The following is a 25,203-nucleotide window of genomic DNA, read 5'->3' as shown; positions in this document are numbered from 1 at the left end:
TCAGTTAATACCTAACCGTAATACCTAACCTTAACCATTCAGTTAATACCTAACCTTAATGTCTAACCTTAACCATTCAGTTCATACCTAACCTTAACTATTCAGGTAAAACCTAATCTTAACTATTCAGTTAATACCTAACCTTAACCATGCAGTTAATACCTAACCTTAATACCTAACTTTAACCATGCAGTTAATATCTAACCTTAACCATGCAGTTAATACCTAACCTTGATATCTAACCTTAACCATTCCACTAATACCTAACCTTAATACCTAACTTTACCATTCAGTTAATACCTAACCTTAACCATTCAGTTAATAACTAACCTCAATATCTAACCTTAACCATTCAGTTAATACCTAACCTTAACCATGCAGTTAATACCTAACCTTAACCATTCAGATAATACCTAACTTAATATCTAACCTTAACTTTTCAGTTAATACCTAACCTTAATACCTAACCTTAACCATTCAGTTAATACCTAACCTTAATATCTAACCTTAACCATTCAGTTCATACCTAACCTTAACCATTCAGTTAAAACCTAACCTTAACCATTCAGTTAATACCTAACCTTAATACCTAACCTTAACCATGCAGTTAATATCTAACCTTAACCATGCAGTTAATACCTAACCGTGATATCTAACCTTAACCATTAAGATAATATCTAACCTTAATACCTAACTTAACCATTCAGATAATACCTAACCTTAACCAATCAGTTAATACCTAACCTTAATACCTAACCTTAACCATTCAGTTAATACCTGACCTTAATACCTAACCTTAACCATTCAGTTAATACCTAACCTTAACCAGTCAGTTAATACCTAACCTTAACCGTTCAGTTAATACCTAACCGTAATACCTAACCTTAACCATTCAGTAAATACCTAACTTTAACCATTCAGTCAATAACTAGCCTTAACCATTCAGTTAATACCCAACCTTAACCATTCAGTTCATACTTAACCTTAATACCTAACCTTAACCATGCAGTGAACACCTAACCTTAGCCATTCAGTTAATACCTAACCTTAACCATTCAGTTAATACCTAACCTTAACCATTCATTTAATACCTAACCTTAACCATTCAGTTAATACCTAACCTTAACCAGTCAGTTCATACCTAACCTTAATACCTAACCTTAACCGTTCAGTTAATACCTAACCTTAATACCTAACCTTAACCATTCAGTTAATACCTAACCTTAATACCTAACCTTAACCATTCAGTTAATAACTAAACTTAATACCTAACCTTAACCATTCAGTTAATACCTAACTTTAACCATTCAGTTAATAACTAGCCTTAACCATTCAGTTCATACCTAATCTTAATACCTAACCTTAACTATTCAGTTAATACCTAAACTTAATACCTAACCTTAACCATTCAGTTAATACCTATCCTTAATATCTAACCTTAACCATTCAGTTAACACCTATCCTTAATACCTAACCTTAACCATTCAGTTAATGCCTAAACTTAATACCTAACCTTAACCATTCAGTTAATTCCTAACCTTAATACCTAACCTCAACCATTCAGTTAATGCCTAACCTTAACCATTCAGTTAATACCTAACTTTAATACCTAACCTTAACCATACAGTTAATACCTAACCTTAACCAGTCAGTTAATACCTAACCTTGATATCTAACCTTAACCATTCCGCTAATACCTAACCTTAATACCTAACTTTACCATTCAGTTAATACCTAACCTTAACCATTCAGTTAATAACTAACCTTAACCATTCAGTTAATACCTAACCGTAACCATTCAGATTTCATGCCTGAACTTAACACTAAACACGTTGAAATTTGATGTTTGAGAAAATTAGACTGTCTAATGCTGGTAGCACTCACACACACATAAACACAATAATATAAACACACCCACACACACATATAAACACACTCATACACACACACACATATAAACACACACTCATACACACACATATAAACACACACTCATACACACACACTCGCACACACATATACACAGTCACACACACATATAAACACACACACAGACACACATTCTCACACTCACAAATACACACTCATACACACATACTCAAACACACATATAAACACACACTCATACACACATTCTCACACACACATATACACACAGACACACCTTCTCACACACACATGTAAACACACACTCATACACACATTCTCACACACACATATACACTCACAAATACACACACAGACACACACACACACACTCTCTCTCTCTCTCTCTCTCTCTCTCTCACACACACACACTCTCTCTCTATGTCTCTATGAGCCTCTAATGGATGTCTCCTCAGGCAGATTGATGCTAACAGGGTGTGTGTGTGTGTGTGTCTGTGTGTGTGTGTGTCTGTGTGTGTGTGTGTGTGTGCGTGTCTGTCTGTGTGTGTGTCTGTCTGTGTGTGTGTGTGTGTGTAGCTTCATGAAGTACAGTGAGCAGTACCTCCACCATGACCCCATCATGTCAGGCTGTCTCCCTAGCAACCCCTGGATCTCTGACGACACCGCACACTGGACCATCAACACTGACATGTAAACACACACACATACACCACACCACACACACACACGCCAACACACACACACACACCCACCAACACACACACACACACACTCACCAACACACAAACACACGCCAACACACACACACACACACACACACACACACACACACACACACACACACACACACACACACACACACACACACACACACACACACACACACACTCACCAACACACAAACACACACACACACGCCAACACACACACACACACACCGCACACGCCAACACAGACACACACATGCCAACACACACACACACCACACACGCCAACACAGACACACACACACACACGCCAACACAGACACACACATGCCAACACACACACACACCACAAACGCCAACACAGACACAAACACACACACACGCCAACACAGACACACACACGCCAACACAGACACACAACACACACGCCAACACAGACACACACACGCCAGCAAACACACACACACACCAACAGACACACACACACACACCAACACAGACACATAAACAGACACAACTAACACTTAAAACATGTGTGTTTATTCGTGCATGTGTTGTGTGTGTGTGTGGTGTGTGTGTGTGTGTGTGGTATGTGTGTGTGGTCTGTGTGTGTGTGTGTGTGTGGTCTGTGTGTGTGTGTGTGTGTGTGTGTGTGTGTGTGTGTGTGTGGTCTGTGTGTGTGTGTGTGTGTGGTCTGTGTGTGTGTGTGTGTGTGTGTGTGTGTGTGTGTGGTCTGTGTGTGTGTGTGTGTGTGTGTGTGGTCTGTGTGTGTGGTCTGTGTGTGTGTGTGTGTGTGTGATCTGTGTGTGTGTGTGTGTGTGTGTGTGTGTGTGGTCTGTGTGTGTGTGTGTGTGTGTGTGGTCTGTGTGTGTGGTCTGTGTGTGTGTGTGTGGTCTGTGTGTGTGTGTGTGTGTGTGTGTGTGTGTGTGTGTGTGTGTGTGTGTGTGTGTGTGTGTGTGTGTGTGTGTGTGTGTGTGTGTGTGTGTGTGTGTGTGTGCGCAGGGTGGGCACTCCAACCAGGTTGAGAGTGGAGCGCTGGAGTTTCAGCTTCATGGAACTTCTGAACGACTCGATGGGAAGACGAGAGTTTATGATCTACCTGGAGAAAGAATTCAGTGGTGAAACACCACACACACACACACACAACACACACACACACACCACAAACACACACACACACCTCCCCCATTGAGCTCTGCCGTTCTGTCCTGCTGATAGAAACCAGCCGGATGTATATTATCTCTGTTCAGCCAGATTCCAGTCAATATTGATATTCCAGTTCTTCATCTCTTCATCCAAACGGAGGTTAGTGAACTCTGTTCTGATGTCAGGAAGATATCTTCATCCAAACGGAGGTTAGTCATCTCTGTTCTGATGTCAGGAAGATATCTTCATCCAAACGGAGGTTAGTGATCTCTGTTCTGATGTCAGGAAGATATCTTCATCCAAACGGAGGTTAGTGATCTTTGTTCTGATGTCAGGAAGATATCTTCATCCAAACGGAGGTTAGTGATCTCTGTTCTGATGTCAGGAAGATATCTTCATCCAAACGGAGGTTAGTGATCTCTGTTCTGATGTCAGGAAGATATCTTCATCCAAAGTGATCTCTAGGTTAGTTCTCTAGTCACGTGTGTGTGCGTGTGTGTGTGTGTGTGTGTGTGTGTGTGTGTGTGTGTGTGTGTGTGTTTCAGCGGAGAACCTGTGTTTTTGGGTGGCCTGTGAGGACCTGAGACATGGAGAGAGCTCCAAGATCATCCTGAAAGTAGAGGAGGTTTACAAGTAGGTTTACACACACACACACACACACACAGACGCACAAACACGCACACACGCACACACACACACACACACACGCACACACACACACGCACACACACACACACACACGCACACACACACGCACACACACACACAGACACACAGACAAGCACAAACAGGTCTACCCATGGAGTAAAACCAACACCATTTTCTAACTTGCAGTGATTTGACTGATAGCTGCTTTATTGAGGAAAGATCGACGTACTGAGTGATGTGGTACTGAGTGATGTGATACTGTGTTATGTGGTATTATTACTGAGTGATGTGGTACTGAGTGATGTGGTACTGAGTGATGTGGTACTATGACTGAGTGATGTGGTACTGGGTGATGTGGTATTATTACTGAGTGATGTGATACTGAGAGATGTGGTACTGAGTGATGTGGTATTATTACTGAGTGATGTGGTACTGAGTGATGTGGTACTGAGTGATGTGGTACTATGACTGAGTGATGTGGTACTGGGTGATGTGGTATTATTACTGAGTGATGTGGTACTGAGTGATGTGGTACTGAGTGATGTGGAACTATGACTGAGTGATGTGGTACTGGGTGATGTGGTATTATTACTGAGTGATGTGGTACTGAGTGATGTGATACTATGACTGAGTGATGTGGTACTGAGTGATATGGTACTGAGTGATGTGGTACTGAGTGATGTGGTACTGAGTGATGTGTTATTATGACTGAGTGATGTGGTATTATGACTGAGTGATGTGGTATTATGACTGAGTGATGTGGTACTGAGTGATGTGGTACTATGACTGGGTGATGTGGTACTGAGTGATGTGGTACTATGACTGAGTGATGTGGTACTGAGTGATGTGGTACTATGCCTGGGTGATGTGGTACTGAGTGATGTGGTACTATGACTGAGTGATGTGGTACTGAGTGATGTGGTACTATGACTGGGTGATGTGGTACTGAGTGATGTGGTACTATGACTGAGTGATGTGGTACTGAGTGATGTGGTATTATGACTGAGTGATGTGGTATTATGACTGAGTGATGTGGTACTGAGTGAGGTGGTACTGAGTGATGTGGTATTATTACTAAGTGATGTGGTACTGAGTGATGTGGTACTATGACTGAGTGATGTGGTACTGAGTGATACGGTGCTGAGTGATGTGGTATTATGACTGAGTGATGTGGTACCATGACTGAGTGATGTGGTACTGAGTGATGTGGTACTGAGTGATGTGGTACTGAGTGATGTGGTATTATGACTGAGTGATGTGGTACTGAGTGATGTGGTATTATGACTGAGTGATGTGGTATTATGACTGGGTGATGTGGTACTGAGTGATGTGGTACTGAGTGATGTGGTATTATGACTGAGTGATGTGGTATTATGACTGAGTGATGTGGTACTTAGTGATGTGGTATTATGACTGAGTGATGTGGTATTATGACTGAGTGATGTGGTACTGTGATCTGAGTATTTGGTATTATGATCTGTGTGTGTGTGTGTGTAGGAACTTTCTGGCCCCTGGGGCAGCTCGCTGGGTGAACATTGATAGTAAGACCATGGAGAGAACACTGGAGGGAATCAAACGACCTCATCGCTTCATTATGGACGACGCCCAGATGCACATCTACTTCCTCATGAAGAAGGTAACCCATGACCTCAAACACCTGAACCCTGACTTCTAACCCCTGAACTGTAAACCGTAACCTCTCTAGTACTCCTACCCCAGGTATCTGACCTCTAACCTCTAGTACTCCTACCCCAGGAATCTAACCTCTAACCTCTAGGACTCCTACCCCATGTATCTAACCTCTAACCTCTAGTACTCCTACCCCAGGAATCTAACCTCTAACCTCTAGGACTCCTACCCTAGGTATCTAACCTCAAACCTCTGATTTCTAGGACTCCTACCCCAGGTATCTGAAGTCTGAGCTGTATAAGAACATGCTGGCCAAAGCCATCGTTCCCCAGGAGACCAAGAAGAGGTACTCAGGAAATTTTACATTACAATATATACTACATTACAATGTATAATCCTCAATATACTACAACACAATATATACTCCTCAAAATACTACATTACAATATATACTTCTCAATATACTACATTACAATAGATATTCCTCAATATATTACATTACAATATATACTCCTCAATATACTACATTACTATATATACCCTTCAATATACTACATTACAATATATATTTCTCAATATACTACTTTAAAATATATACTACATTAAAATATATACTTCTTAATATACTACATTACAATACATACTCCTCAATATACTACATTACAATATATATACTTCTCAATATAATACATTAAAATATATACTTCTCAATATACTACATTACAATATATACTCCTCAATATACTTTATTAAAATATATACTCAATATACTACAATCTATACTCCTCAATATACTACATTAAAATATGTACTTCTCAATATACTACATTACAATATAGACTCCTCAAAATACTACATTACAGTATATACTTCTCAATATACTACATTACAATATATACTCCTCAATATACTACATTACAATATATACTCTCCAATACAACCTCCCGAATAAACTATATTACAATATATACACCTCATTATACATGTCAAATATGGCCAATATAACACGGCTAAGGGCTGTGTCCAGGCACTCCGTGTTTCTCATGAGAACATCCCTTAGCTGTGGTATGTTGGCCATATACCACACCTCCTTGGGCCTTATTGCTTAAATATATACTCCCCAATATACTACATTACAATGTACAGTGCCTTTGGAAAGTAGTCAGACCCCTTGCCTTTTTCCACATTTTGTTAGGTTAGAGCCTTATTCTAAAATTGATTCAACTGTTTTTTTCCTCATCAATCTACAAACAGTACGCCATAATAAAAAGGCAGAAACAAGTTTTTAAGCATTTTTGCTAATTTATAAGAAAAAAATAGGAAATATCACATTTATTTTAGTATTCAGAGCCTTTACTCAGTACTTTGTTGAAGCACCTTTGGCAGCAATTACAGCCTTGAGTCTTCTTGGGTATGACGCTACAAGCTTGGGACACCTGTATTTGGGGAGTTTCTCACATTCTTCTCAAGCTCTGTCAATTTGGATGGGGAGCGTCGCTGCAAAGATAATTTCAGGTCTCTCCAGAGATGTTCAATCGGGTCCAGGCTCTGGCTGGGCCATCAAGGACATTCAGAGACTTGTCCCAAAGCCACTCCTGCGTTGTCTTGGCTTGTATGCTTAGGGTCGTTGTCCTGTTGGAAGGTAAACATTAGACTGGGGGCGAAGGTCCTGAGCGCTCTGGAGCAGATTTTCATCAAGGAGCTCCCTGTACTTTGCTCCGTTCATCTTTCCCCGGGATTCTGACTAGTCCCTGCCACTGAAAAATATCCCCACAGCATGATGCTGCCACCACCATGCTTCCCCGTAGAGATGGTTCCAGGCTTTCTCCAGACGTGACGCTTGACATTCAGGCCAAAGAGTTCAATCTTTTATTTAATTTATTTCACCTTTATTTAACCAGGTAGGCCAGTTGAGAACAAGTTCTCATTTACAACTGCGACCTGGCCAAGATAAAGCAAAGCAGTGCGACACAAACAACAACACAGAGTTACACATGGAATAAACAAAAGTACAGTCAATAACACAATAGAAAAGTGTAAATACAGTGTGTGCAAATTAGGTAAGATTAGGGAGGTAAGGCAATAAATAGGCCAAAGTGGCAAAATAATTACAATTTAGCAATTAAACACTGGAGTGATAGATGTGCAGAAGATGATTGTGCAAGTAGAGATACTGGGGTACAAAGGAGCAAAAAAGAAAATAACAATATGGGGATGAGGTAGTTGGGTGGGCTATTTACAGATGGGCTATGTACAGGTTCAATGATCTATAAGCTGCTCTGGCAGCTGATGCTTAAAGTTAGTGAGGGAGATATGGGTCTCCAGCTTTAGTGGAGATTTTTGTTTTTTAAAGATTTTTGCAATTCATTCCAGTCATTGGCAGCAGAGAACTGGAAGGAAAGGCGGCCAAATGAGGAATTGGCTTTGGGGGTGACCAGTGAAATATTCCTGCTGGAGCGCGTGCAATGGGTGGGTGTTGCTATGGTGACCAGTGAGCTGAGATAAGGCGGGGCTTTACCTAGCAAAAACGTATAGATGACCTGGAGTCAGTGGGATTGGCGACGAAAATGAAGCGAGGGCCAGCCAATGAGAGCATGCAGGTCGCAATGGTGGGTAGTATATGGGGCATTGATGACAAAACGGATAGCACTGTGATAGACTGCATCCAATTTGCTGAGTAGAGTGTTAGAGACTGTTTTGTAAATGACATCACCGAAGTCAAGGATCGGCAGGATAGTCAATTTTACGAGGGTATGTTAACAGCATGAGTGAAGGATGCTTTGTTGCGAAATAGGAAGCCGATTCTAGATTTAATTTTGGATTGGAGATGCTTAATATGAGTCTGGAAAGAGAGTTTACAGCCTAACCAGACACCTAGGTATTTGCAGTGGATCAGAGAATCACCAGCAGCAAGAGCAACATCATTGATGTATACAGAGAATAGTCTGTCCGAGAATTGAACCCTGTGGCACCCCTAGAGACTGACAGAGGTCTGGACAACAGGCCCTCCGATTTGACATACTGAACTCTATCTGAGAAGTAGTTAGTGAACCAGGTGAGGCAGTCATTTGAGAAACCAAGGCTGTTGAGTCTGCCGATAAGAATGCGGTGATTGACAGAGTCGAAAGCCTTGGCCAGGTTGATGAAGACGGCTGCACAGTATTGTATTTTATCAATGGCGGTTATGATATCGTTTAGGACCTTGAGTGTGAATGAGGTGCACCCATGACCAGCTCTGAAACCAGATTGCATAGCGGAGAAGGTATGGTGGGATTCGAAATGGTCTGTGATCTGTATGTTAACTTTGCTTTCGGAGACCTTAGAAAGGCAGGGTAGGATGGATATGGATCTGTAACAGTTTGGGTCTAGAGTGTCTCCCCCTTTGAAGAGGGGGATGACTGCGGCAGCTTTCCAATCATTGGGGATCTCAGACTATATAAAAGAGAGGTTGAACAGGCTAGTAATAGGGGTTGCAACAATTGTGGCGGATAATTTTCGAAAGAGAGGGTCCAGATTGTGTAGCCCAGCTGATTTGTAGGGGTCCAGATTTTGCAGCTCTTTCAGAACATCAGCAATCTGGATTTGGGTGAAGGAGAAATGGGGAGGCTTGGGCAAGATGCTGTGGGGGGAGGAACTGTTGACCATGGTAGCGGTGAAAAGCATGGCCAGCCTTAGAAAAAATGCTTATTGATATTCTAAATTATCATGGATTTATCGGTGGTGACAGTGTTTCCTATCCTCAGTGCAGTGGGCAGCTGGGAGGAGGTCCTCTTATTCTCCATGGACTTTACAGTGTCCCAGAACTTTTTCGAGTTTGTGCTACAGGATGCAAATTTCTGTTTGAAAAAGCTAGCCTTTGCCTACCCTTTGCCTGGGTATATTGGTTGCTAACTTCCCTGAACAGTTGCATATCGCGGGGCCTATTCAATGCTACTGTTGGAATGAGGTCATTATCCTTCCAGGATACCCTGGCCGATTAGAAGGCCCTGCTCGCTGAAGTGTTTTAGGGAGCGCTTGACAGTGATGAGGGGTGGTCGTTTGACTGCAGACCCATTACAGACGCAGGCTATACTTATTTTCTACCATAATTTGCAAATAAGTTCATAAAAAATCCTACAATGTGATTTTCTGGATTTTTTTTCCTCATTTTGTCTGTCATAGTTGAAGTGTACCTATGATGAAAATTACAGGCCTCTCATCTTTTTAAGTGGGAAGTGTTGCACAATTGGTGGCTGACTAAATACTTTTTTGCCCCACTGTATATAGACAGGTAAATTGACTTTACCACAGGTGGACTGTAATCAAGTTGTAGAAACATCTCAAGAATGATCAATGGAAACAGGATGCACCTGAGAGTCTCACAGCAAAGGATCTGAATGCTTATGTAAATATGACAGTTATTATAATGAGGTATGACAGTTATTATGATGAGGTATAACAGTTATTATGATGAGGTATGACAGTTATTATGATGAGGTATAACAGTTATTATGATGAGGTATGACAGTTATTGTGATGAGGTATGCCAGTTATTATGATGAGATATGCCAGTTATTATGACGAGGTATGACAGTTATTATGATGAGGTATGCCAGTTATTATGACGAGGTATGCCAGTTATTATGATGAAGTATGCCAGTTATTATGACGAGGTATGCCAGTTATTATGACGAGGTATGCCAGTTATTATGATGAGGTATGACAGTTATTATGATGAGGTATGACAGTTATTATGATGAGGTATGACAGTTATTATGATGAGATATGACAGTTATTATGATGAGGTATGACAGTTATTATGATGAGATATGACAGTTGTTATGATGAATACTTATGTAAATAAGGTATTTCTGTTTTTTCAACAACAACCAAATATTCTAAAATCCTGTTTTCACTTTGTGGGTACTGTGTGTAGGTTGCTGAGGATTGTTTTAAAATTAATCCATTTTGGAATGAGACTGTAATGTAACATTGTGTTGCTGAGGATTGTTTTTAAATTTAATCTGTAATGTAACAAAGTGTGGAAAAAGTCAATGGGTCCGAATACTTTCCGAATGTACTCAATATATACTACACTGCAATATATACTCCTGAATATATACTCAATATATACTACACTGCAATATATACTCCTGAATATATACTCAATATATACTACACTGCAATATATACTCAATATATACTCCTGAATATATACTCAATATATACTCCTGAATATATACTCGATATATACCACACTGCAATATATACTCAATATATACTCCTGGACATATACTCATATACTCAATATATACTCCTGAATATATATTCAATATATACTACACTGATATATATACTCCTGAATATATACTCGATATATACTACACTGCAATATATACTCCTGAATATATACTCAATATATACTACACTGCAATATATACTCCTGAATATATACTCAATATATACTACACTGCAATATATACTCCTGGATATATAGTCAATATATACTACACTGCAATATATACTCCTGAATATATACTCAATATATACTACACTGCAATATATATATACCCAATATATACTCCTGAATATATACTCAATATATACTCCTGAATATATACTCAATATATACTACACTGCAATATATACTCAATATATACTCCTGGATATATACTCAATATATACTACACTGCAATATATACTCCTGATATATACACTACACTGCAATATATACTCCTGATATATACTCAATATATACTACACTGCAATATACTCCTGAATATATATTCAATATATACTACACTGCAATATATACTCCTGAATATATATTCAACATACTACACTGTAATATACTCCTGAATTTATATTCAATATATACTCAATTACAATATATACTCAAGAATATATAGTCAATATATACTACACTGCAATATATACTCCTGAATATATATTCAATATATACTCAATTACAATATATACTCCTGGATATATAGTCAATATATACTCAATTACAATATATACTCCTGGATATATAGTCAATATATACTACACTGCAACATAAACTCCTGAATATATATTCAATATATACTACACTGCAATATATACTCCTGAATATATATTCAATATATACTCAATTACAATATATACTCAAGAATATATAGTCAATATATACTCTTGAATATATATTCAATATATACTCAATTACAATATATACTCCTGAATATATATTCAATATATACTCAATTACAATATATACTCCTGGATATTGTCACGATCGTCGTATGAAGCGGACCAAAATGCAGCGTGGTATGTGTTCATGATGATTTTTTAATAAAAGAAAGCACTGAACACTGAATACAAATTACACAAAACAATAAATGAAATAACGACCGTGTAGCTATAATGAGAACTGTGCTGACACAAGCAACTAACATAGACAATCACCCACGAACAAACAGTGAAACCCAGAACTAATGACACCTGCCTCTGATTGAGAACCATACTAGGCCGAAACATAGAAATCCCCAAAATCATAGAAAAACAAACATAGACTGCCCACCCCAACTCACGCCCTGACCATACTAAATAATGACAAAACAAAGGAAATAAAGGTCAGAACGTGACAGATATATAGTTAATATACACTCAATCACAATATATACTCATCAAATATATACTCCTGAATATATATTCAATATATACTCAATTACAATATATACAACTCAAAATATACTCAATAAATATTAAGTATATACTCTTCAAATATATACTCCTCAATATAAACTCTGCAATATACTACAATACAATATATACTCCTCAAGATATGCTGCATTACAATATATACACTCGTAAATATATATATATATATAGAATTACAATATACAGTGTGTGTTCAAAACATTAGGAACACCTGTGTTTTCCCTGACACAGACTGAGCAGGTGAATCCAGGTGAAAGCTGAAACAGAATGACCAGGTGAATCCAGGTGAAAGCAGGAATCACCTGTTCAGGGCCTACATAAAGCTGTAAGAGCCTACATAAAGCTGCTAGGGCCTACATAAAGTTGTCAGGGCCTACATAAAGCTGTAAGAGCCTACATAAAGCTGCTAGGGCCTACATAAAGCTGTCAGGGCCTACATAAAGCTGTCAGGGCCTACATAAAGCTGGTAGGGCCTACATAAAGCTGTCAGGGACTACATAAAGCTGTCAGGGCCTACATAAGGCTGTCAGGGCCTACATACAGCTGTCAGGGCCTACATAAAGCTGTCAGGGCCTACATAAAGCTGTCAGGGCCTACATAAAGCTGTCAGGGCCTACATAAAGCTGGTAGGGCCTACATAAAGCTGTCAGGGACTACATAAAGCTGTCAGGGCCTACATAAGGCTGTCAGGGCCTACATACAGCTGTCAGGGCCTACATAAAGCTGTCAGGGCCTACATAAAGCTGTCAGGGCCTACATAAAGCTGTCAGGGCCTACATAAAGCTGTTAGGGCCTACATAAAGCTGTCAGGGCCTACATAAAGCTGTCAGGGCCTACATAAAGCTGTCAGGGCCTACATAAAGCTGATAGGGCCTACATAAAGCTGTCAGGGCCTACATAAAGCTGTTAGGGCATACATAAGGCTATTAGGGCCTACATAAAGCTGTCAGGGCCTACATAAAGCTGTCAGGGCCTACATAAAGCTGTTAGGGCCTACATAAGGCTGTTAGGGCCTACATAAAGCTGTCAGGGCCTACATAAAGCTGTCAGGTCCTACATAAAGCTGTCAGGGCCTACATAAAGCTGTCAGGGCCTACATAAGGCTGTTAGGGCCTACATAAAGCTGTCAGGGCCTACATAAAGCTGTCAGGTCCTACATAAAGCTGTCAGGGCCTACATAAAGCTGTCAGGGCCTACATAAGGCTGTTAGGGCCTACATAAAGCTGTCAGGGCTTACACAAAGCTGTTAGGGCCTACATAAACCTGTCAGGGCCTATATAAAGCTGTCAGGGCCTACATAAAGCTGTCAGGGCCTACATAAAGCTGTCAGGGCCTACATAAAGCTGTTAGGGCCTACATAAAGCTGCCAGGGGTCCTACATAAAGCTGTCAGGGCCTACATAAAGCTTTTTAGGGCCTACATAAAGCTGATAGGGACTACATAAAGCTGTTAGGGCCTACATAAAGCTGTCAGGGACTACATAAAGCTGTCAGGGCCTACATAAAGCTGTCAGGGCCTACATAAAGATGTTAGGGACTACATAAACCTGTCAGGGCCTATATAAAGCTGTCAGGGCCTACATAAAGCTGTCAGGGCCTACATAAAGCTTTTTAGGGCCTACATAAAGCTGTCAGGGTCTACATAAAGCTGTCAGGGCCTACATAAAGCTGTCAGGGCCTACATAAAGATGTTAGGGACTACATAAACCTGTCAGGGCCTATATAAAGCTGTCAGGGCCTACATAAAGCTGTCAGGGCCTACATAAAGCTGTTAGGGCCTACATAAAGCTGCCAGGGCCTACATAAAGCTGTCAGGGCCTACATAAAGCTGTTAGGGCCTACATAAAGCTGTCAGGGCCTACATAAAGCTGTCAGGGCCTACATAAAGCTGTCAGGGCCTACATAAAGCTGTCAGGGCCTACATAAAGCTGTCAGGGCCTACATAAAGCTGTTAGGGCCTACATAAAGATGTTAGGGACTACATAAAGCTGTTAGAGCCTACATAAAGCTGTCAGGGCCTACATAAAGCTGTCAGGGCCTACATAAAGCTGTTAGGGTCTACATAAAGCTGCTAGGGCCTACATAAGGCTGTTAGGGCCTACATAAAGCTGTCAGGGCCTACATAAAGCTGTCAGGTCCTACATAAAGCTGTCAGGGCCTACATAAAGCTGTCAGGGCCTACATAAGGCTGTTAGGGCCTACATAAAGCTGTCAGGGCTTACACAAAGGTGTTAGGGCCTACATAAACCTGTCAGGGCCTATATAAAGCTGTCAGGGCCTACATAAAGCTGTCAGGGCCTACATAAAGCTGTCAGGGCCTACATAAAGCTGTTAGGTCCTACATAAAGCTGTCAGGGGTCCTACATAAAGCTGTCAGGGCCTACATAAATCTGTTAGGGACTACATAAAGCTGTTAGAGCCTACATAAAGCTGATAGGGACTACATAAAGCTGTCAGGTCCTACATAAAGCTGTTAGAGCCTACATAAAGCTGTCAGGGCCTACATAAAGCTGTCAGGGCCTACATAAAGCTGTTAGGGTCTACATAAAGCTGCTAGGGCCTACATAAAGCTGTCAGGGCCTACATAAAGCTGCTAGGGCCTACGTAAAGCTGTCAGGGCCTACGTAAAGCTGGTAGGGCCTACATGAAGCTGTTAGAGCCTACATAAAGCTGTTAGGGCCGACATAAAGCTGTTAAGGCCTACATAAAGCTATTAGGGCCTACATAAAGCTGTCAGGGCCTACATGAAGCTGGTAGGTCCGACATAAAGCTGGTAGGGCCGACATAAAGCTGCCCCAACAGCAGAGCTTTCTTTTCAGCACTGTGGAGTGAATCCTTACCACCACTACACCTGGCTATCAGCAGAACCTTGTCTGGCAGCAAAACAGTTCATTAAGCATAATGTAATGCCTTTAAATAAAACTTAGCTGATATGGCTTACTTGCTTAAACAAATGTGGTTTCTACTGACAATGGAGATGCACAAACTATGGCATAAGGGGATGACGAGTGGCAATCCATCATTTTGCTTAAGACATTAATGAGCATCCTAGCGATGGACTAGTCAATATAACGATTTGTTCAGCACTTTTGAAATGTACAGCGACAGAATCAGAACATTGGCTGTTCTTACAGTATTCTCCCTGTACACCAAGTCAGAACCATATGATAAATAGAGGGGGTATATAAGCAGACAAGGAAAGCTCTTACAATGATGATTACATTTCTCTAAAACAGGCTATAGGCTGCATGCGCACCATCAAGTCAGAACAGTAGGCTAAGTTATGAGGGCGAAAGGGACCAAATTATTAGGGTGAGGTACATGGGCTACTAACAGCTTGCTACACAACATACACTTAGTATTACTTTCTCAGCTACAGTATAAATATCTCCCTGGCATATTACATAATTTATGTAGCAGCATACAAGACATGTTTGGACTCACCTCGTTGTGCTGTGCTCACTTAAACAGGAAGGTGGCGCGGCGCTCACTTGGAATTCCGAGCTGGATGACCGTTCAAAACGTATTTTCCCAGTCGGAGCTTGTTTGTTTTGAACTCTGCAAAAGTCATGCTGGATCATGAGTTTGCTACAACCTAGCCTATGAATGAAAGTTTACAGCGTAGGTGTACTGGTCAAGAGAAATTTGAGTAATCAAGGTGACAGACATTGACACATTCAGTACCGTCTTGCACAATCTTGCCTGCATCCAGCTGATCTAGGGTGTAATCATTAGTCCAACAGTTGTAAACAAGTTTTTCTATTCAGGTATGTTTATCCTTGTTTCGTTCCGTTTACTTCCGTTTAAGAAAATTTGAATGAATACACCCCTGATCACACACAAAAGCAGTTCACTTTTGTAGCAGCCAGATCGTTGTATAATTCCTTCTTGCGTCTACGTGTTCTCCTCCTCTCACCTTTTCACTTGGCTTGTGGACTTCAGTGGACAACAGATCAGCTGTCTGTGACCAGGTGAAAAACCTTTCCGAGCCAAACCCTTATATCATAACCGCTAACCGCTGCACACAGCCTGTGTTGTTGTCACCATATTAGCTAACGTCAAGTCAAAAACACAGCTACAAGAACTAACGCTTTAGTGAACCTGCTACAATCAAACAGTACAGTGCATAGTTAGCAAGCAGTTTAGCAGTGCCACCGGCAAGCTCTGGTGGCTATAAATTAATACAAAGCTTACCTTGACTTGGAAGAGTTCCAGTGTTGGATAGCCATAGCCAGCTAGCTAACATAGCATCTCTCTCTGTTGGATAGCCATAGACAGCTAGCTAACATAGCATCCCTCTCTGTTGGATAGCCATAGCCAGCTAGGTAACATAGCATCCCTCTCTGTTGGATAGCCATAGCCAGCTAGCTAACATAGCATCCCTCTCTGTTTGATAGCCATAGCCAGCTAGCTAACATAGCATCTCTCTCTGTTAGATAGCCATAGCCAGCTAGCTAACATAGCATCCCTCTCTGTTGGATAGCCATAGCCAGCTAGGTAACATAGCATCCCTCTCTGTTGGATAGCCATAGCCATCTAGCTAACATAGCATCCCTCTCTGTTTGATAGCCATAGCCAGCTAGCTAACATAGCATCCCTCTCTGTTTGAGCCGGGTGTTTGAGTAGGATAAACTAGCTAGCTACATTTTATAGTTACATTTTATAGTTAAGTAAATGAAAGTGACAGAAACATATTTGTCCAAAACTGTCCACATTTTATGCACTGCAGTGCTAGCTAGCTGTAGCGTATACTAGATTCATTCTCTGATCCTTTGATTGGGTGGACAACATGTCAGTTCTTTCTGCAAGAGCTTTGATAGGTTGGAGGACGTCCTCCGGAAGTTGTCATCATTACTGTGTAAGTCTATGGAAGGGGGTGAGAACCATGAGCCTCCTAGGTTTTGTATTGAAGTCCCCCAGAGGAGGATGGGCACTAAATGTCCTCCGGCTACACCATGGTGCTACCCTACAGAGTGCTGTTGAGGCTACTGTCGACCTTCATAGCAAAACAGTGTGTTTAAATAAATTATTTGGTGACGTGAATATATTTAGTAAAGTTTTATCTAAAAAGGATAACTTTTTTTTATGTTTCACTATTTTTATTTTTATGAAATTCACTTCCTCCTCTGAGGAGCCTCGACTGTCCTCAATATATTCTACAATACATACTCAACATACACTGAGTGGACAAAACATGATATATTTTGAGTTGTACTCCCTTTTGCCCTCAGAAACGTCTCAATTCATCAAGAAATGGACTCTATAAGGTATCTAAAGTATTCCACAGGGATGCTGGTCCATGTTGACTCCAATGCTTCCCACAGTTGTGTCAAGTTGGCCGGATACTGTGGGGTCCGAAGTGATTGACAACCTTGAATTATTTTATACAATAATTTTTGCTCATCTTTATCAAGGGTCTCAATTATTTCAGCCCCTCACTATATACTCCTCAAAATATACTACATTACAATATATACTCCTCAATATATACTCCTTAAATACTACAATATACTCACTATATTAACAATATATACTCCTCAATATATACTCCTTAAATACTATAATGTACTCACTATATTAACAATATATACTCTTCAATATATACTCCTTAAATACTACAATATACTCAATATATTAACAATATATACTCCTCAATGTATACTCCTTAAATACTACAATATACTCACTATATTAACAATATATACTCATCAATATATACTCCTTAAATACTACAATATACTCACTATATTAACAATATATACTCCTCAATATATACTCCTTAAATACTACAATATACTCACTATATTAACAATATATACTCCTCAATATATACTCCTTAAATACTACAATATACTCACCATATTAACAATATATACTCCTCAATATATACTCCTTAAATACTACAATATACTCACCATATTAACAATATATACTCCTCAATATATACTCCTTAAATACTACAATATACTCACTATATTAACAATATATACTCCTCAATATATACTCCTTAAATACTACAATATACTCACCATATTAACAATATATACTCCTCAATATATACTCCTTAAATACTACAATATACTCACTATATTAACAATATATATACTCTTCAATATATACTCCTTATACACAACAACATACTCACTATATTAAAAATATATACTATTTTTATACAACATACTCACTATATTTAGAATATATACTCCTCATATACTATAATATTCTCATTATGTTAACAATATATACTCACTACTGTATATACCCCTTATATACTACAATATACTCACTATATTCATTTACAGTATATCACAAAAGTGAGTACTCCCCTCACATTTTTGTAAACATTTGAGTATATCTTTTCATGTGACAACACTGAATAAATGACACTTTGCTATAATGTAAAGTATTGAGTGTACAGCTTGTATAACAGTGTACATTTGCTGTCCCCTCAAAATAACTCAACACACAGCCATTAATGTCTAAACCGCTGGCAACAAAAGTGAGTACACCCCTAAGTGAAAATGTCCAAATTGGGCCCAAAGTGTTAATATTTTGTGTGGCCACCATAATTTTCCAGCACTGCCTTAACCCTCTTGGGCATGGAGTTCACCAGAGCTTCACAGGTTGCCACTGGAGTCCTCTTCCACTCCTCCATGACGACATCACGGAGCTGGTGGATGTTAGAGACCTTGCACTCCTCCACCTTCCGTTTGAGGATGCCCCACAGATGCTCAATAGGGTTTAGGAGACATGCTTGGCCAGTCCATCACCTTTACCCTCAGCTTCTTTAGCAAGGCAGTAGTCGTCTTGGAGGTGTGTTTGGGGTCGTTATCATGTTGGAATACTGCCCTGCGGCCCAGTCTCCGAAGGGAGGGGATCATGCTCTGCTTCAGTATGTCACAGTACATGTTGGCATTCATGGTTCCCTCAATGAACTGTAGCTCCCCAGTGCCGGCAGCACGCATGCAGCCCCATACCATGACACTCCCACCACCATGCTTGACTGTAGGCAAGACACACTTGGCTTTGTACTCCTCACCTGGTTGCCACCACACACGCTTGACACCATCTGAACCAAATAAGTTTATCTTGGTCTCATCAGACCACAGGACATGGTTAGGACATGTCCTTAGTCTGCTTGTCTTCTGAAAACTGTTTGCGGGCTTTCTTGTGCATCATCTTTAGAAGAGGCTTCCTTCTGAGACGACAGCCATGCAGACCAATTTGATGCAGTGTACGGCGTATGGTCTGAGCACTGACAGGCTGACCCCCCACCCCTTCAGCCTCTGCAGCAATGCTGGCAGCACTCATACGTCTATTTCCCAAAGACAACCTCTGGATATGACGCTGAGCACATGCACTCAACTTCTTTGGTCGACCATGGCAAGGCCTGTTCTGAGTGGAACCTGTCCAGTTAAACCGCAGTATGGTCTTGGCCACCGTGCTGCAGCTCAGTTTCAGGGTCTTTGCAATCTTCTTATAGTCCAGGCCATCTTTATGTAGAGCAACAATCATTTTTTTCAGACTTCCAGTGACCAGTCAGTATGAGGGAGTCACATGACACCGGGGAGGGAAAATGGCTAATTGGGCCCAATTTGAACATTTTCACTTAGGGGTGTACTCACTTTTGATGCCAGCGGTTTAGACATTAATGGCTGTGTGTTGAGTTATTTTGAGGGGACAGCAAATTTATACTGTTATACAAGCTGTACACTCACTACTTTACATTGTAGCAAAGTGTCATTTCTTCAGTGTTGTCACATGAAAATATATACTCAAATATTTACAAAAATGTGAGGGGTGTACTCACTTTTGTGATATACTGTATATACTGTATTTACTATATCCAACGATGCTCTTGCTCGTACTTCCCGCTCTCTTTACGCTCTCTCTCCCTCTCCCTGCTTCTCCCTATCTCCTTTCTTCTCTCCCTGCCTTCCTTTCTCTCCATCCTCTCTCCCTCTCCCTCCTTCCTCTCTGCTTCTTTCCCTTTCTCCCTGCCTCTCCCATCTCCTTCCCTATATCATTTCCTCTCTCCTTCCTTCCTTTCTCTCCCTCCCTCTCTCCATCCTCTCTCCCTTCCTCCTTTCAGTGTATTTCCCTTCATGAGGCGACAGCGTCACTCTAGCCCCTCTCCTGCCATGGTTACCCAAGCGACAGAAGATGATGGAAAGGCTAAAGGGGCGGGACCAACAGGAACAAGCTCCACAACCAACTCTCAGATCTGATCGCCATGGGAATACCACAACCACCATGTTCATGACACCCAGATCTGGTCACCATTGTATCACTATAGCAACCATTCAAGACCCTGCATCTACTTCTAGAAGTTATAATATGGTCTAGTAGTTATATTTATGAATATAGAACTATAGGTATAGTTTACAAAGACAATCTGAAAGATTTACACTATTAATTTAATGTAGATTTAAGGCCAGTTTATACTTGGTCTAATAACATGTCTATGGACAATTATAATGTGACAAGAGTCGCTGGTCAAAACAACTTTTAATTTATACTCCTGTGGAATGTCTGTAGACTGTCGTTGCGACTGTTAGTTTCCTTGTTGCAGAGACATGAAAAAAGTTCCCGTCTCTGCGACTGTCGCAACGTCCGTTGTCGTGGTTACCGGACTGTGACACGATGATGCTGTAGTTCTATAATTCTCAAATAGAATGACCTAGTTTTATTCCGTCACTCTGTGGCAGTCAGCTATTTTCTGTCGGCTCACAATTATCTTTTAAATAACGATGTTGTGGGTTTGTGTTTCTGTAATAATGAATAAAAAGTAGTAAGACGTTGTCAGCTATACTCTGGTCATTATTTGAACTGGCTAACTAGCTAGCAACTAACCAAAACATTGTTTTGAAAATAGCTTTTAGTTGCCTGGCTTGCTAGGTTCACATTTAACTGAATTCATTTTTAAACGGGTTTATTGGTGCTAGAGAAAGTCTACTATTTGGAGCACCGGGATGCAGATGTCATGCAAAGGCTGTCGTTTTGTGCTTATACTTTTTCATAATGAAAACGAAGTTTGAAGTCAGATGACAACTGTCGATATGTCCACAGACAGAGTGTAAACCAGCCTTTAGACTACCCCTTAATTTAGAACAACATGACTGATGAACACCAATAACAGTTACAGGTGATCAGTCAACTGTCATATCTATCATAATAACTGGCATACCTCATCATAATAACTGGCATACCTCATCATAATAACTGACATACCTCATCAAAATAACTGTCATACCCCATCATAATAACTGTCATACCTCATCAAAATAACTGTCATACCTCATCATAATAACTGTCATACCTCATCACAATAACTGTCATACCTCATCATAATAACTGCCATACCTCATCATAATAACTGTCATGCCTCATCATAATAACTGTCATACCTCATCATAATAACTGGCATACCTCATAATAACTGTCATACCTCATCATAATAACTGCCATACCTCATCATAATAACTGGCATACCTCATCATAATAACTGTCATACCTCATCAAAATAACTGTCATACCTTATCATAATAACTGTCATACCTCATCACAATAACTGTCATACCTCATTATAATAACTTCCATACCTCATCATAATAACTGTCATGCCTCGTCATAATAACTGCCATACCTCATCATAATAACTGCCATACCTCATCATAATAACTGTCATACCTCATCATAATAACTGTCATACCTCATCATAATAACTGTCATACCTCATCATAATAACTGTCATATCTCATCATAATAACTGCCATACCTCATCATAATAACTGCCATACCTCATCATAATAACTGTCATACCTCATCATAATAACTGTCATACCTCATCATAATAACTGTATAAGGGGCTTTGGTAACATAACGGAGGGCACTGTGATAGACTGCATCCAGTTTAATGAGTAGAGTATTGGTAGCTATTTTGTAGATGACATTGCCGAAGTCGAGGATCGGTAGTCATGACGTTGCCTTCTTTGGGTACAGCGAGCACCATCCCCCTACCTCTGCACCATCCCCCTACCTCTGCACCATCACCCTCTCTCTCTCCTACACTCAGGCTGCTGTGGTCAGAGGTCATACATTTTTGGAGAAGATTCTTCCTCATGGCCAGAGAGTATAGAGAGAGAGTAAGTTTTCATAGAGAGAACAAAGGAATTTCTTCCACCTCACAGAACTTGAGAACTGAACAATATTCATGTTCCGGAGAATGTATAAAAGGTTGGTAAAGTAGCCAGCTACAAACTGGTCTATTTGGTACAATTTTGTGAAACTCATGAGAGACAGTACAGCCACATTACCATAACCCTGTTTATACAACAGTCTCGGTTGTGCGGCTTGCATCTTATTGTTGTATGGGATGAATGAGTAAAGATGAAACTATTTGTGATCAACTTTAATTATTAACTAACGTGAGGTAAAGAATAATTCATTAATGAGAAGGCTAATTGATTAGATATTAAAATATCTGAAAGTTATATTAGGAAAATTATAACTTAGTAATCTGAATATTTTCCTTGGTTCCCCGACTTCCTTGTTAGTTACATCTACCTGATTAGTTAATGACGTAATAATAATTACAGAGAATTGATTTGATAAACTACTAATAAGTCTTCAGTTTAATGATGCCAAAGACACGACAGTAGGATAGTCAGTTTTACTAGGGTAAGATTGGCGGCAGGGGTGAAGGAGGCTTTGTTGCAAAATAGAAAGCCGATTCTTGATTTTATTTTGGATTGGAGATGTTTAATATGAGTCTGGAAGGAGAGTTTAAAGTCTTGCCAGACACCTAGGTACTTATAATTGTCCACATATTCTAGGTCAGAACCGTCCAGAGTAGTGATGCTAGTCGGGCGGGCAGGTGCAGGCAGCGAACGGTTGAATAGCATGCATTTGGTTTTATTAGCGTGTAAGAGCAGTTGGAGGCCACGCAAGGGGTATTGTACGGCATTGAAGCTTGTTTTGAAGTTAGTTACCATAGTGTCCAAAGAATTTCCAGATGTATACAGAACAGTGTCGTCTGCGTAGAGGTGGATGAGGGAATCACCTGCAGCAAGAGCAACATCATTGATATATACAGAGAAAAGAGTCAGCCCAATAATTGAACCCTGTGGTACCCCCATAGACTGCCAGAGGTCCGGACAACAGGCCCTCTGATTTTACACACTGAACTGTGTCTGCGAAGTAGTTGGTGAACCAGGCGAGGCAGTCAATTGAGAAACCAAGGCTATTGAGTCTGCCGAAAAGGATACGGTAATTGACAGAGTAGAAAGTCTTGGGCAGGTCGATGAAGACGGCTGCACAGTACTGTCTTTATCGATGGGGGTTATGATATCATTTAGTACCTTGAGCATGGCTGAGGTGCACCCGTGACTAGCTCGGAAACCGGATTGCACAGCGGAGAAGGTACGGTGGGATTCGAAATGGCCAGTGATCTGTGTATTAACTTGGCTTTCGAAGACTTTAGAAAGGCAGGGCAGGATGGATATAGGTCTAAAATAGTTTGGGCCTAGAGTGTCACCCCCTTGAAGTGGGGGATGACCACGGCAGCTTTCCAATCTTAGGGATCTCGGACGATACGAAAGAGAGGTTGAACAGACTGGTAACTGGGGTTGCAACAATGGCGGCGGATCATTTTAGAAAGAGGGTCCAGATTGTCTAGCCCAGCTGATTTGTACGGGTCCGGGTTTTGCAGCTCTTTCAGAACATCTGCTATCTGGATTTGGGTGAAGGAGAAGCTGGGGAGGCTCGGGCAAGTAGCTGTGGGAGGTGCAGAGCTGTTTGCCGGTATTGGGGTAGCCAGGAGGAAAGCATGGCCAGCCGTAAAGAAATGTATGTTGAAATTTTCGATTATTATGGATTGATCGATGTTGACCGTGTTACCTAGAATCAGTGCAGTGGGCAGCTGGGAGGAGGTGCTCTTATTCTCCATGGACTTTACAGTGTCCCAAAACCTTTGGGAGTTAGTGCTACAGGATGCAAATTTCTGTTTGAAAAAGCTAGCCTTTGCTTTCCTGACTGACTGCGTGTATTGGTTCCTGACTTCCCTGAACAGTTGCATATCGCTGGGACTATTCGATGCTATTGAAGTCTGCCACAGGATGTTTTTGTGCTGGTCGAGGGAAGTCAGGTCTGGAGTGATATCTGGATATCTGTTCTTAGTTCTACATTTTTTGAAAGGGGCATGCTTATTTAAGATGGTGAGGAAATTACTTTTAAAGAAGTACCAGGCATCCTCGACTGACGGGAGGAGGTCAATATCCTTCCAGGATACCTGGGCCAGGTCGATTAGAAAGGCCTGCTCGCTGAAGTGTTTAAGGGAGCGTTTGACTGTGATGAGGTCGTTTGTGGTCGTTTGACTGTGGACCCATTACGGACTCAGGCAATGAGGCAGTGATCGCTGAGATCCTTGTTGAAGACAGCAGAGGTGTATTTAGAAGACAGGTTGGTCAGGATGATTTCTCAGAGGGTGTCCATGGCTACGCATTTAGGGT

General features: G+C 40.6%; 1 protein-coding gene across 1 annotated transcript in view; it reads left to right on the top strand.

Annotated features, from left to right (window-relative positions):
• Nucleotides 1–21,495, top strand: part of LOC118936643 (regulator of G-protein signaling 11-like) — a 72,879-nt gene extending 51,384 nt beyond the window's left edge. The window contains exons 12-17 of the mRNA XM_036973601.1: nucleotides 2,464–2,577; nucleotides 3,597–3,712; nucleotides 4,286–4,373; nucleotides 5,886–6,024; nucleotides 6,281–6,363; nucleotides 20,787–21,495. Coding sequence (XP_036829496.1) covers nucleotides 2,464–2,577; nucleotides 3,597–3,712; nucleotides 4,286–4,373; nucleotides 5,886–6,024; nucleotides 6,281–6,363; nucleotides 20,787–20,922 — 676 coding nt within the window. The 3' untranslated portion in view covers nucleotides 20,923–21,495. The remainder of the gene's footprint in view (nucleotides 1–2,463; nucleotides 2,578–3,596; nucleotides 3,713–4,285; nucleotides 4,374–5,885; nucleotides 6,025–6,280; nucleotides 6,364–20,786) is intronic.
• The last annotated feature ends 3,708 nt before the right edge of the window (nucleotides 21,496–25,203 follow it).

This window comes from Oncorhynchus mykiss, unplaced genomic scaffold, assembly GCF_013265735.2.
Source record: "Oncorhynchus mykiss isolate Arlee unplaced genomic scaffold, USDA_OmykA_1.1 un_scaffold_274, whole genome shotgun sequence".
NCBI lineage: Eukaryota > Metazoa > Chordata > Actinopteri > Salmoniformes > Salmonidae > Oncorhynchus > Oncorhynchus mykiss.
This window is presented reverse-complemented; position numbering and strand designations above follow the sequence as displayed.